This window comes from Arvicanthis niloticus, chromosome 6 (assembly GCF_011762505.2).
Source record: "Arvicanthis niloticus isolate mArvNil1 chromosome 6, mArvNil1.pat.X, whole genome shotgun sequence".
NCBI lineage: Eukaryota > Metazoa > Chordata > Mammalia > Rodentia > Muridae > Arvicanthis > Arvicanthis niloticus.
This window is the reverse complement of record NC_047663.1, coordinates 58,470,075-58,484,026: the sequence shown is the minus strand read 5'-3', so window position 1 is coordinate 58,484,026 and position 13,952 is coordinate 58,470,075. Positions and strand designations below refer to the sequence as shown.

At 50.1% G+C, this 13,952-nt stretch overlaps 1 protein-coding gene across 4 annotated transcripts in view; it reads left to right on the top strand.

Moving 5' to 3' along the window:
* The first annotated feature begins 1,105 nt into the window (after window positions 1-1,105).
* Window positions 1,106-13,952, top strand: part of Pmp22 (peripheral myelin protein 22) — a 28,453-nt gene continuing 15,606 nt past the window's right edge. The window contains exons 1-3 of one of the 4 annotated variants that reach the window (XM_034507201.1): window positions 1,106-1,301; window positions 5,352-5,468; window positions 6,649-6,748. In XM_034507201.1, coding sequence (XP_034363092.1) covers window positions 5,391-5,468; window positions 6,649-6,748 — 178 coding nt within the window. In that variant the 5' untranslated portion in view covers window positions 1,106-1,301; window positions 5,352-5,390. Of the gene's footprint in view, window positions 1,302-3,723; window positions 3,883-5,110; window positions 5,234-5,351; window positions 5,469-6,648; window positions 6,749-8,123; window positions 8,297-13,952 lie in introns of those variants that run through there. The other 3 variants (XM_034507200.2, XM_034507202.1, XM_076936615.1) reach the window with 3 other exon arrangements.

The following is a 13,952-nucleotide window of genomic DNA, read 5'->3' as shown; positions in this document are numbered from 1 at the left end:
GAGTGTCATCCCTTACTACTAATGCCAGCATCTCTGGCATGGGCCCTAGTGAGATCATTTGCCACGTTTTCAGTTTCTTCTAAGCATGACAGTCAGGGCTAAGAATGAGTACTAGGAAAATAGAAATGGCTGTGGAAAGGGAGAAAGAAGGGGCTTGTGGGAACTGTAAGAGTGTTGGCAGTGAGCGGAGCAACTGGACCATTCAGACTTGCCCCTGACTAGGAAGCCCAGAAAGATGTGAGGTCTGTATGGCAGACGAGGACTTCCTCACATGCTTTGGGTTGATCACAGTGGACATTCCTGACACAAGAGACTGGAGACATTGCTGGGACTGCAGTTGTTAGTGAGGAGGACCCTTCTTAGGAGATAGAAAGGGTGGGCTGGGCTGACAAAATGCCAGGAGCATCATCTGCCAAGCCCTTGACGTCCCAACTGCTCTTCCCATCTACCCTGCCTGAGACATCTGAACCCTTCTCTGCAGAGGGTTGTTAGCTTGAAATGAGTGACCTCACAAAGGTCAATGTTTAATAGTCATTTGAGGAAGGATACATTAAAGATGGAGCTGGAAGACATGTTTCCCCAACTTCCATTCTAATACTCGGCCAGCACTGTATGCTGGGGCCAAGGGAGTCACAGCAGAAAGAGCAGACAACATGGACTCTTGCTAAATGGGCACAGAGCAAAATAAACCTGACTTGGGTAACACTGAGATATTTGGTTCCCTGGTATGATATTGATGGGGTAATTTGTGGCATGTTGGAATGCTGTACAATGATATTGGTTTTCTTGCACCATGTAACACTGTATGTATATACCCATTACACAGATTTCAGTCCTGCATAATCCACTCAAAATTGTAGATAGCCTGCTAAGAATGGGCTAGACCTCTTTGCCTGTACATAGGCTAGTGTTTCCAGGGAGAACAGCCCCGAGCTTTCAGGTTCAGGAACACCGCAAATTCATTCCAAGTTCATTTCCTGCAGGGCCTCTTGGGATCACTCTAGTCTGGAAGATACACCAGCTGGACACTGTCTCTTTAAATAGTAGAGGCTGAAAACCTCTCAGGCCACCATGACATATCCCAGCATTGGACCAGCCCCTGAATAAACTGGAAAGACGCCTAGTGCAGCTTCAGTTACAGGGAGCTCCACCAGGGAACATCTCCGAGAACCTGGCTGGAAGCAGCAGAGCTCAGAGTCTGGTCTGTTGTGGGCATCTGCTGTCCTGCGGGGAGAGCTTCCATCCTTTGCTCTCGACTGCAAAGAAATCCAAGTGGAGGAAGGGATTACACCTTTGGTCTGGTGAGTTTGATTGGCAAATGGTGTCTCTGGGTAGTGTGTACTTTATACAATAGCTCAGTTCCTGTCCATTGCAACCTGCAAATGGAAGCAACTGCAGTGAAGACAGTATATAGGTCCCAAAAGTAACAGAGACTCAGGGGTTCTCAAATTCTTGCTTTAAACCTGGGTGTGTAATTGGCTGGGGAGTCCAAGAGAATGGTCTGAGGGTGTCTAGAATCCGAATACATCCCGATTGGAAGGGAAAGGAGGGGGCCGCCTATATGGCCCTACCTACCGTGAAGATGCAGTATTCACCCAGCCGGCAAGTGGGACTGGTACATGGCCACTTCCACCTGTGGCCCACAGGCTCTGGGTGTGGCAAGCTTGCTCAGCATTTCCTCGGGGGCATTTTCTCTCTAGCACTGGGAGCTGGCCAGGAAGCAAGAGGCAGCAAGGGACAGAAGGGGTCACCTTTCTGGCAGCTTGTGGTGTGGCTATGACCTAAGGGACTGCTGACCGAAATACCGAGTTCAAAAAAGGGGAGGAGCCGGCTGTGGATGCAGCCACAATTATGCTCTTTTCAAGATGCATATTAGACTTCCTTTAGAAGTTTACTTAACAGACCGGGAAGAGACTCCAGAGTTAAATGTGATACCACCGAGAATGCTTGGCCTTATTTTTGGCCTTAAGTAAGAGCACAGCGCTGACTTCTAGGACACATCTAACTTATAAAAATGACCGAGGAAACAGAAGATTTATTTCCATTGCCTCAGTCATTCTCCAGCTGCATGCCTTCCCATGCAGCTGTACAACTCTGGGTATACTCTAATCTATTTCAGTACCGAGGTGGACAGGCCGGCCATGAAGGGCTGTGCTTGTTAAATGTGGTGTTCTTAGAATAGTGGTGTGTTTGGGGACTGGGCCTGTGTTTCGTTCCAGACACACAGCTAATGGCTCTGAGAATGTTGATAAAAATCACCACACCCTTCAGTGTAGGCAGCAACCGCTCTTCCCAGACAAAAACATTGAAGCTCAACGAATGCTCAAGACAGGAGGAATCTGGCTGATTATGTGTGCCCCTGAGTGCAGAGCTCTGGCTTTACCCTCTGCCCCGCATCTCCTCTCATGAGGCCTCCTGTGTGCCAACCCCAGGTATGACACCTGGCATCGGCAGAGCACTGAATAAAAATGTCGCATGTATTCTTTTTAATCCGATGAGAAATTTTAAATGATCATTGTCTGAAGAATGCTTCAAGTTTATTTTTTATGTAATGAGCAAGCATATACAATTAGTTCAAATAGTGGCTACTTTATTTTTTATTGGATATTTTATTTATTACAGATGTCATCTCCTTTCCCCATTTCCCCTCCCTAGAACTCCCTATCCCATCCCCCCCTCCTCCTTTCAAATAGCAAAATAATATGGAACTATCTGAGTCTCCCAGAGCTTTGTGACACACTGCTCTTAACAGGTAGGGCGGGTGTGGATGTGCAGGGGAGAGACTTCACCACACTGGCTCCTTGCTCAGTCAGCCAATACAGGTGACCTGATGGCTAGTTGGGCACATCTCCAAGAAGAGATGGCTAGCCTCTCCCTCCTTAACTCTGGGCGGCCACACTCAGGTGGCTATGAATCAGCTAGTTTCTCTGGCTGCTCTTCCCGCCCCTCAGATGGCCACTTCTCTCACCCCTACCCCCATGGCCAGGACTCTAGCCAGGGCTGGGAGGCAGGCCAGATTGCCTCAGGCAAAGTTTGCCTGGAGCATATATGCGGTTGTAAAATCTGGTTTTGCCAAGCTTAGGAGGAGCCGGATCCTAGGGCCTCCTGTCTGTCAAGCCTGGATTTTCCTCCCCCTACCCCCTTCTGGATTCGGGTCCCAGCATAGCCGTCTAGATATGTCCCCTGAATCATAGTAAACCAGCATACTTTCTAGGTACAAACAGGGATAGCAGGGACGGGTGTTTTAAAGACTAGCACAGTTAAGCACCCAGCCCAAGTCAGGTGTGCCAGGACCTGAGAGGTCCTGGCTGCTGGTAGGAGAGAGGATCCAGCCTCACAATCCTTGCACTGGGCACAGTTAACTTCAGTGCTTCCTAAAAACCCAGCATTGCGCACCACTTGGGGCGTGCGGCAAAATCTAGCAAGCTTTATCCATGAGGGGGCAGGGGCGAAGATGCGATGTATTGGTCAACAGGGCCCAAGTACCACAGAGCTAGGGGAGGTGAGAGGTGAGAAGCCCAGGGGCCTCCAACTTCAAGTAAAAGTCGAGGTTTTACAGACATCTGCTTTTTCCGGGGGCGTCTTTAAGTCCGAGTAACTGTCTCTGGCAGTCAGCGCCCCGCCCGCCTGCCCCCTCTCCTCAGGGAGGCCCGCCCTCCCGCACACGCTGACCCCGGGACACACCCTTCTGCCGCGACGCAAACAGGGCGTAGTTCCCGTTAAAGGGGAACGCCGGGAGCCTCCCACTGCCCCCTTGCTTTACGCGCGCGCTGCCCCGCAGCACAGCTGTCTTTGCGGACGCCAGCAAGTCAGCGGACGCACCCAAGTTTGTGCCTGAGGCTACTCTGCTCTGAGACAGACAGCTGTCCCTTTGAACTGAAAGTAAGTTGGTAGGGAAAGTGAAGAAGGTGGGGGATAAAGCTGGGCATCATCTGGAAATGGTGTGCCTAAAGAGGGGACGGGGCTCCGACCCTCCATAGGGTCGCCTTGTGGCAGGAGCGCTGAGACCCATTCCTGTTTCCTAGCCGACCAGAGGGACACACCTAGGACTGCCTCTACATCGTCCAGACCAAGGTGGTGGTGATGTCTGGATAGAGGGTGGCTGGGGCGGCCCTACAATTCTTTCCAGAGGATGTACTGTTAAAATACCCGGACCTCTGGTCCTTCAGGTTCTAGCCACAGCCCTGTCGTGTTCTTGCTCTGTGCTACTTGAAGCCATCCGATGTAATTTGAGTTTTCTGGAAATCATGGGGAAAATACTGCTTATATCTTCAGTGCATTCCTGGCTTTTTGTCTTGGATGTGTTTCTTGGGAGGAAAATGGACCTGTCTGGAATAGAATACTTGGCAAAACTAATTTAGAAGTCTCCTTGCCCAAGGTTCTATCCTTAACTGGTTCTCTCAGCTGCAGCCAGATTTCCACAGCTGTACACATTCACTATCGGGTCACCCAAGTTTTAGCTCCCTAAAGTCTGAAGTGGAGGGGGGGGGGCGGGGTGGCGCTAGGAGATAGGCCCGGATCTCCGAACCTGGGAAACACGTCTCGCCAGCTCTGACCTGCGAGGATTCTCAGACTCAATCAGCCTCTTTACGCACTGCCTCCTTCCCTCCAGTCAGCTGCACCTGGGGATATGGCTCCTGGCGCATCCACTCCGGATGGGGCTTTGGACGGGGTCTGCGTGTGCGGCGGACTCAGCCTAGCTGTCCGTGGGGCCGTCCAGGGGGCGCCGGTGGAGCTGGCGGGGCTGAAGGCTCTTAACCCCCCGGGGCGCAGGGAAGGCGCGGAACCCTGCGCGCGGGAAGCTCGGGAGCCGGGCAGTCTTCCAGCCCGCCTGCTCTCCCGCTCCCCAGCCTCCAGCATCTAGGCCGAGCCGGGGGCGGGGCGGCTGCTCTCCGCTGGCAAAAACGGGTGGAAACTTGGAGGCAAGTAACGGAACGCGGGGCGCGCTGGGGTCTGGGAAACCAGCCTCGGGCGGCGGGCGACCCCAGGCCTTTGGCTTCGAGCCTGGCGCCGCCCGCTGAGCCTCCCGTCTCCGGGGGAATCCGCCCTGTGACTCGGGCAGGGACGTGGCCTCGGTAGCCTCCCAAGTCCCACGGGCCCTGAAAGGCGCCCAAGCTGGGCGGAGGCTTGTTGTGGCCTCCGCTCCTCGTTCAGGAAACTCCTCTCCTCCGCGCGCCTCCCGGGGTGATCGAGACGTGTGTACCACTTGCTTGTTTTGTTCCAAAGGCAAAAGGTGTTCGATCGCGGGCGGGCACTGGGCGGGGATATGGATGGCGGCGGCCGCCCCCTCCCGGCCAGCTGGGCCCCCGGGCCAGGGCAGCCGCCTCACACCCGTCTTCCTCTCCCCGCAGGCACCGCTCCACAGATCCCGAGCCCAACTCCCAGCCACCATGCTCCTACTCTTGTTGGGGATCCTGTTCCTCCACATCGCGGTGCTAGTGTTGCTCTTCGTCTCCACCATCGTCAGCGTGAGTGCGGGGCGAGCGGGGCAGGGGAGGCTCCCTGCGGGGCGGCAGCTATCCCTGCTCTGGGTTCCCAGCCAGTGCTTCCCAGCCAGGTGCCAAACTGGAATGATATTTGCAGACAGCTGGACATCCCAGAGGCACCTGGACTTCTGTTGTTGCACTTCTTTGCCACCGGCTTCTTTACAGTTCTTTGAGAAAGTTAGGCCAGCGTCAGGGGTAGGAATTGAGCAAGGGCTGGAAGTAGCTGCTCAGGTCTCAAGCCAGTCTTGCATTGGGACTTGTAGCGGGACTGCCCTCCACTGATAGGAGCTGGGCAAGGAACTAACTGGTATGGAGTTGTCAAACACTACGGATTAATTAATTTATTTAAGATTTGCTTTCTTAAAAAATGAAGATGTATGCTTCTGGCTTTAATGTCTTAATGTGAGGCAGGCTGGAAGTGTGGTTTGGGATTTATTGTTATTTATGTTAATTGCTTTATTACTTACAAGATCTTAATTATGGCTATGGCTGTTGCTAATCTTGACAGGGCCAGAGGGATGATAAACTTAGTTGGCACAGGGCTTGGTTAGCATACATAGAACCTAGCATGGTGTGAACCTGAGTGTGGTAGTACATGCCTGTAACCTCGGCTCTTCCTGAGGTAGAAGGGTCAGAAATTCAAGATCACCCTTGGCTACAATAGAGAGTTTGAGGACAGCCTGACCCCCACCCCCAAATATTTGCAAAAAAGAAGGCTCAGAGAAATCATGGCTAGGAGTGAGTGACACCCAGAAGTTATAAGTGTGGTGAGGGTGGAGTTGTCCTTGGGCAAGTCCCTGGTTGCTACTATGCCATACATTTCTGCACATAGTACCATTTGTATGAGTTCGGGTGTCTGGAACCATTCTGCTTCCAAAGTGCCTTTCATACATAAAAAACGTGTTCCCACCTCCATGTGATGTCGGTACCACCTCTCACTTCTGGATCACAACTGTCAACTTTACCAGGGAGTGGTGAGGGAGGAAGGGGGAGGGCCAGGCGACCAGGTGATGAGGCTGAGGAATGGCCTGCTGATATGACTGGGCAGAAGGGGGAGGGCCGGGTGTCCCGGGGATGAGGCCTGTCTACCATCCTTTGTCCTGCTCCTTTCTGCCTCTGCTCCTCACTGCTTCACTGACTGGGCGTTTCTGACTGTTTGCAGCAATGGTTTGTGGGCAATGGACACACGACTGATCTCTGGCAGAACTGTACCACGTCCACCTTGAGGACCGTCCAGCACTGCTACGTCTCATCAGTGAGCGGTGAGAGACTAATTCTGTGCCCTGCGCAGATTGGTCCTGACAGGTCTTCTTTCCCACCTGAAATTATTAATTCTTGAGGCTCTGGTCTAGGAAGTCCCTATTGGATTGGGGTGGAATGTGTCACAGAGTCATGAATCCAACATGAGAGGGAGGGGAAAGCTGTCTTGAGTCTTCATTCTCACCATGACTGTACCTGAGCCATGCCTTCAGCTTGTCCCAATCGCCGTGTGTAGTGTTCTTTGTGGGCAAAGAAATACGGACACAGGTAAGCAGAGACGGTAACATGCCAGGACACACTGAAAGTAGATCCCACAGCAACAGGTGATATTGTGGACATTTTTGGTTTGGTGGCTGTCTTTATCAGAAATGTTTTGCATCACCTTGCTGCAGCTGCAGGCAATTGGGCCTTCCTGCATATGGCCTGGCCAGGTTTAGGCCCCCTCGTTACAAGACTGCCATCCTAGGTCTTGAGTCACAGGGGTACCATTTAGTGTCATAAACTGAGCCTGTGGACCCTTCTCTAAAGACTGTGTTTCTCCTTTGCTCTCAGCATCTTTGGCCATGTGGTGTTGGAAACAAAGTTGAGGATAAAATTGAGGGAACACAAGGAGTACTCATCAGGGAGCCTGGGCTGTTCTGATGGATGTGTGGAAATGAGACTTGTTCTTGTGTTCCCCCGGAGGCCTGGAATTACGGCCTTGAAAGGCTAGTTAAGGACAGCTTCCAATCTTACTGTCAATCTTGCTTGAAGATGCCACACTCCATGAGAGGAACCGCCAGTTCATATCCAGCCCCATAGAGCAGGCAGTGAAGTGATGCAGCTCTGTGCAAGCCACTTCCATGGTTGGATTTTTTCCTTCCTATGGACTCTGCAGAAATATCATTGAAGTGCTGCAAATGAAAGACCTTAGTCTTAAGTCCCATTAGAAACGGCAACTGGTAACATATTCATATTGAGGACAGGTTAAAAAGCTCTTTTAAATTTTCACCATTCTAGGGCTGGGGACAAGGCAAAAGACCTCACCTCCTTTCAAAATGGGTCTTCATCGGAGTGTGTGTGGCACACTACATTGAAACCATCCTAGAGGTTGCATGGTGTGTTGGCAGCCAAGTAAATGCACTGTTCATGAGTGCTTGAGAATGTGATGAGGTTTCTCTTGGTCCCCCAAAGTCACAGGATCAGGTTTCAACCGCTTCAGCTCTAGGATCTGGCAGAAGTTCCTTGCACAGTCATAATATGCACCTCCTGGCTCTCCACTGCCATCTAGTGGTCACAAGTGGCAAGGCATCCTGCAAAAGTCTGCTTTCTCTGGGGCTTTGGGCCTCGTGTCCACAGGCGCTGTCCCCAAGTGGCATCTGGCCACGTGGGGTTGGCACAGAATTCAAGACTCTTAGGCCCGGAAGGGAGCAGTTTTGGCAGGAGTATTAAATCTGCCTGAGTTTCAGCTGAAATGAAGAGGCAGAGGAACTAAGCTGTGCACAAACTGCAAGAGAGAGAATGGAAGATACAGCCTGTTAACTGGCCCAAACTCTGTTTCTTCCTGCTCAGTAAGTACCTGTCCCTTGATGCCAGAAGCATATATTAAATAAGGCACTTGTGCTATTTAAAAGAGGAGACTTGCCTCTCAAATTCTCCATGCCTGGCATAGTCATCTTCCTGAACTAGCCCACACTGACTTTGCTCAGTTTGTTAGTATGATTCCACGTGTGCTTGGTGGCTTTTCTGGGAACTCCAGGTCACAGCTCTGACAATAATGGGCTTCCGAGGCACTCAGGAAAGGCCCCGAGAAACTGGGCTTGCTTCCACTTAGGTTTATTCTAAATTAGGAGTTTCCGTTTAAACTTCCCAAGTAGTAATTACCTTTGCTGACGTCTTCCTGGTGTGTCAGCATGTTACGCCTAAGCTCTGAGTGATCAGTCCTCTGGGCCTGCTTTGCCTGTTCTGTGGTGTTCAACAATGTGTTGTGCAACAATACAGTTACAAAGTACAGAATGTTCAAAGCGTCGGGCCCTTTAAAGCATTGGACCACCTTCATGAATGAATTGTGTTTAGTTTGTAGAAGGGAGCCAGTTGTGTTGATGGCAGCAAGCTTTTTTGAAGTAATAGTTATCAATAGTGACTTGTAAAGGATATGTATTGAATGTGTACTTCCCATTTGCATGATGGGCTCCCCTACCTCAGATGGAATTTGCTGCAGCTAAGGTTAAGGTTGGTCTGGAGTTTCTGGGTCAAGGGACTCTCCCTGTTGCAGCTTCCTTGAGTAGCTGGGACATCACAGGCACATGCCTGCTATTTTAGCTCCAGCCCACTGTATCTCTGAAGGGACATGGACACTCTACCCTCTCTTCTGGGGCCAGCTTTGTTGTCATTGAAGCCACTGGCAATGTGGGTAGGGCCTACCTGGTTGTACTTTCAGGCAGCCCAATATCTACTATATGATCAAGCCTGAAGGTGTATCAGGTCTTTTTCTCAAAGCTGTCTCTTCATGCTGGAAGGTTTTACACGTCTTACGCATGTGTCTAATCTCTTACCGCCTTTTCACTTTTTTTCTAAATGGATTCACCCACTTGCTGAGGTGAACTGGCTCTGTGGGGCCCACCCTGAGGTTCTGGAGCTCTTGGCCTTGGCAGCCAGAGGCCTTGCCCCCGCTGATGCTGAACCTTAGTGAGGAGTCAGGGGAAATGGGTGTGGGGATGTGAGTCACTATGAAGGCACACCAGGTCAGGTGCCTGCAGAGAGGGGGCAGGCAGACAGTACCAGAGCTCAGGGAGGAAGTGGAAGAGCAGTCTCTAGTGGGAGGCAGAATATGATCCATCCTCTAAAGGGTAGGCAGGACTTAAGTAAACACAGGCAAGAGGAGAGATAGACTCTGGGCGATGGCCTACTGCAAGAAGACAGGGCATAGAAGACCAGTTAGCTGGTTAGTATTAAGGCTGACTCCACTGGGCAGAACATCTTCAAATGACATTATCTCCTCCTCCCTACAAAGAGCCTGGCAGCCTGAGAGGCTTCGTGACATTTTTAGATAATTAGATACTTTTCTAGCTCATTTCTTTGCCATCTTTTGAGGTTGGTTCTCATCCTCGTGAATGTAAAGGCTGCTGGAGCTCCAGCCATCTCGTTCAGGCCTTAAACCAGTGGTTCTCAACCTTCACAACACTGCAATGCTTTAATACAGTTCCTCTCTTGGGGGAGGAGTCCTCTGTTGAGGTGGCCCCCAGACATAAAACTATTTTCATTGCTACTTCATAACTGTAATTTTGCTTCTGTCATGAATTACAATGCAAATGTCTGTGTTTTCTGAGGATCTTAGGCCACCCCTGTGAAAAGGTTGTTTGCCCTCCAAAGGGGTCACGACCCACAGGTTGAGAACTGCTGCTTGGGTGACCGAAACAGGAAAGAATGTTCTCTTTCCCCTTTAGTGGAAGGTGCCCGGAAACACACAGTCATTTCTTCCTTTTGGTGGAGCTTAGTTACCAGACCATGCTTTACTCATTTAGAAGGAAGCAGAAAAATGGAATAGAATTCTGTCAGAATTTCTCTCTCCCTCTCTCTTTCTCCCTCCTCTCCCTCCTCTCCCTCTTTCCCTCTCCTTCCCCTTCTCTCCCTCCCTTCCTAGTTGCCCATGATCTCTTCCTCAGGTGGACTGAAATCTTGGAGTCCTTTATCCATGCGTGGACCTTTGTTTTCTTCCAGACCAGTTTTCTCTTGCATGCTCTAGAATCCCGCTTGCAGCCGCCTGCCAGACAGTTCTGCTGGGCTGTTGATGAGAGCCCACCTAAGCCGTCATCCCGAGACACGCTGCACCTCATTCCTTGACCATCTTTCTCACTGTCTAGTATTTTAGTGAATAGTGCTTTACCACCCAGCTGGAGTCTGCCCTTTGTACACTTCTCCCCCTTCTCAGGGCCTTGGGTCTCATGAGTCATCCTGTCCTCTAATGTCTGCTGTCACAGTCCCCTCAACTGTCAGAGACACAGAGGCAGCTTCTGATTAGATGGCTTTGATCTGTTCTTGTTCCTCTGATTGGTTTTCCAAGCTGAATCCAGGATGTTTTTAAGAATAAAACCTGGTTCCACCACTGGGTTTTCCAAGCTTTCTGAGGCTCTGTTGGCCTCCATTTCCAAGTGACAGTCTTGGCAAGGCCCAGGGAGATTGGCTGGAAGGGTCTCCGCTTATTGGATGTAAACAGCCCAGCTCAGGATTCTCCTCTTTTCTCTCCACTTCCTGCCTCTCTCCCTCACTATTCCCCTTCCCATTATTCCACCCAGAGCTGTTTGTTGTACTCAGGCTGTGCCACAGTGAAGAGAGGAGAGCAGAGGGGCTCTCAGTGTGTGGGGCAGCTAGCCAGGGAGCACAAGTGACATGGTGGCATCATCGGGAACCATGCAGGGAACTGAACACGGAATCGTGATTGTGAGAGCTTGCTGTGTGTGTGTGTGTGTGTGTGTGTGTGTGTGTGTGTGTTTGTGTGTTGGGTGGGGGGAGCTGTTTGGAGTTGGAGAATGATCTTAGAGTATGCTGAGTGAACATCTGGAAGAGACTCAGGGAGGGGGAACCGCTGAGCACAAGATCACAGAGAAAGAAGAACAGAGTGAAATAGCCAAGAGTGGGGTGTGTCCAAAGGTCCTTCCAGATGCTAGCAAGGGGCTGGTGCCTCTGGAGGTCCTTCTAACCTCCCCATCCAGTTGGATCTAGTCTGCTCTAGACTGTGGGGGATCTGTTTTCCTACAGAAGCATTCCTAAGGCAGACTCTGGGGGATCCCCCCAGAAGTTCCAAAATGTCTGGCCGATAAGACTTTCAACACCTTAAAACAAACAAACAAACAAACAAAAAACCTTTTATGCCTTACAGATTTTCTTCCTGGAGACCTTTATTTTCACAATCAGAAAATAGTTATAGAAAGGATTTTATGTTAGAGGGAGGAATTTGTGTCTTACAGCTTTGACTAGTCCTTGGCTTTTCAAATAAGCAAAGTCTGTGACCTCGAGTTCTGAGGGGTGCTAATACATTGAGGCGTAGTGCTTGAGGCCTGGGCAACATATCTGCCTATAAAGTGAGCTGGTGCCTTGTGTTTTGAATTTCCATTTTTTTTTTAATGCATAGAAGCGATTTCCAGCTCTTGATTCCACCTATGTGGACCTGGTGTGGAGCAGCGGGGTTAGATCCTAGTCTGCTTGGGTGTCTGAGGGTTACAAGAGCACAACCTGGCCTTGCTCTCCTCGTCCTTAACTTCATCGAACCCAGAGGAGGTCAGGCACAGCAGAACTTGCCTTCAGTGAAACTTGACTCAGATCCCATTCCTACTTAAAAAGATTGCTCTATTGTGTTGGAAGATGAGAGCCATGACAGCAACATGTTGAGGTAATTCTTACCCCCATAAGGCCGTATAAAAACCACACAACCCAGTTATTATATTTATAAGTTGTGTGCCTAGATTGGTCAGATCTATCACTATAATAATTTATTCCCCAGCTATGAGACCTCTTGCTACTTACAGCTTCTCCAGGCCACGTGGTCGGTTCTGTTCCATATTGGCTTCCACCTCCTCTTCCTCCATCCTCCCTCTTCCTCCATCCTCTCTCCTTCCTCTGAGACCTCCCGTCCCACATTTCCCTTCCACTGCCCAATCACAGGCCCTAGCCTTTATTTGACCAGTTAGAATGAAGAGAAGGTTCCCATGAGATCACCCGAGTAGTCATCTACCAGGGCAAACAACAAAGATGTCCATTCTTGAGACATCTTTGATTTTAGAGAGAAAGTGTCTTCTCATCCCAGTACATGAGGGAATAACCAAGCACACAAGATACACTTTACCTCACCGTCACTTACGAGATGCCCTGCAGGCTCTCTGGTGAAATTGGACCTCTCAACTGCAGAGGACCTCTCTGTCTCAGACGGTGGACAGGAGCCAAATCAGAAGGCAGCAGAACCTCCTTGCCCTGCTTTTCCATTCTAAATGATAGTAACAAATGTATAGCAGGCAATAGGTTGTGGGTGGCATTGCTTGGGCTGAAAACCAGAAAGCATGTATCTTGCCAGCATCGGTTTCACCAAACGCTCTCGGTGTGGTCTCTTTTGTCTTTGTCTCCAAAATGATGCCAGACTTTGTATCTCACTCTTGCATTTGGTGACACTGCCATTTTGGCAAGGTCACCAGAGCATTCCCTTGATGGAGCTCACCCTTGGGTCAGACCTCAGCAAACCCAAAGGCCCTCTGCATTTATGGACTCATGTTTCACAATTTAAAATCCCTGTGGCTCCCCAGACCAGCCTATAGTCTCTACTTCAGTAATGGCTCTTGATTTTTCAGGACCTCATGTGTTCTCTGGCAGGAAAAGTGAAATCTAGGGGATGGGATGGGATGGTAATTTTAACTCTTGACTTTCTTATCAGATGTCAGTATCTGGGAGTTACTATGGAGGGTTCACAGTCTTTTTGGTTTAAAAACTTTAGGTGTGAGGCTGAAGTGAGGGGCTTGCCTGAGCCCAGGAGGGTAATACTAGGTAGATAATATAGTGAGACCTTGCTTCATGACAACTAAACTTCAGCCACATTCTTAGAGTTTCACGGAGCCTAGAAGTTGGTCACACAGTGGTGTAAGAAAGGCCAGGTCTCTGCTTCATGGAGCTCACAGTTTGGGGGAAGCATGGGTTATAATCAAGAAACAACTCTGAGAGTGGAAAGTGGGCTTCAGAATAAAGTAGAAAGTTGTTCCTGAGGATAAAGGATCAAGTCAAAGGAGGCCTTTTTGTCCACAGTGAAGGGTGAGTATTTTGAAAACAAATTTTGGGGACCAGTGAGGAGCTGTGGTTGATGGTCCAGGGTGTGAATGATGGACATTGACAGTCCTGATGACAAAGATGTCATAAGCAGCCGTTCCAGGCCAGGCTGCCTTCTCAGAGCCCTGCATTCAACCAACATTAGAACTGTAGGGTGTTGGTAGAGGCTTGGCTGACTAGTGATCGCTTTTGCTGCTGCATTCCATGTAGGGCTTATGAGAAGCGTGGTTGGAAATGATGTCTAGGTTTGTTGGGGCAAAAGACAGGTAGAAAATGGAGTCTTCGGCTTATGGAGCATATGGAGCTGGAGGAAAGCAGGGCAGCAGAGGTGTCAGCAAGGTTTCTCGTGAATTTAGCAGTCCCTAGGGACTGGTCTCTCTGGATCCACACTTTTGGATATCCTGCATCTGTGAGGAAAGG